General features: G+C 48.9%; 1 protein-coding gene across 1 annotated transcript; it reads right to left on the bottom strand.

Annotated features, from left to right (window-relative positions):
• Positions 1-5: 5 nt before the first annotated feature.
• On the bottom strand, positions 6-440 carry LOC109131916 (3-oxoacyl-[acyl-carrier-protein] synthase I, chloroplastic-like; the record flags this gene model as incomplete). Its single annotated transcript, XM_019243088.1, has 1 exon — positions 6-440. A coding segment is annotated over one exon (435 nt), but the record flags the coding sequence as incomplete, so codon positions are not given.
• Positions 441-444: the final 4 nt, after the last annotated feature.

Below are 444 nucleotides of genomic sequence, written 5' to 3'. Positions count from 1 at the left end.
TTATCACCACCAAGATTAGCACTCTCAAGAGCTTTCTTGCCAGCAACAATGCAATACTTCAAACAATCATCAAGCCTACGCTCATTCTTGCCATCGATATAACCTTCAGAGCTAAACCCACGGATCTGACCACCGAATCGAGTCGGGAACTTGGACGCATCGAAACGGTCAATCAAACTGATCCCACTCTCACCAGAGAGCAGTTTCTCGTAGTAAGCATCAACGTCGTTGCCAAACACGGAGACGAGACCCATACCAGTAATCACGACTCGTTTCTTCGGATCTGTTTCGCGTTTGGGAGCGGAGACAGTGGCTGATGCTGATGCGGAGATGAACGAGCGTTGTCTTCTAAGGGGTCTGGCATTTGTAATCTGATGTGATTGTCGATTCGAAGGTAAGCGAAGTGGGTTCGGCGGAGAAGCGCGGAGGGATGAAGATTGAAGA

Source organism: Camelina sativa, unplaced genomic scaffold, assembly GCF_000633955.1.
Source record: "Camelina sativa cultivar DH55 unplaced genomic scaffold, Cs unpScaffold08064, whole genome shotgun sequence".
NCBI classification, from domain to species: Eukaryota; Viridiplantae; Streptophyta; class Magnoliopsida; order Brassicales; family Brassicaceae; genus Camelina; species Camelina sativa.
The sequence above is the reverse complement of the archived record's forward strand: the minus strand, read 5'-3'. Positions and strand labels throughout refer to the sequence as shown.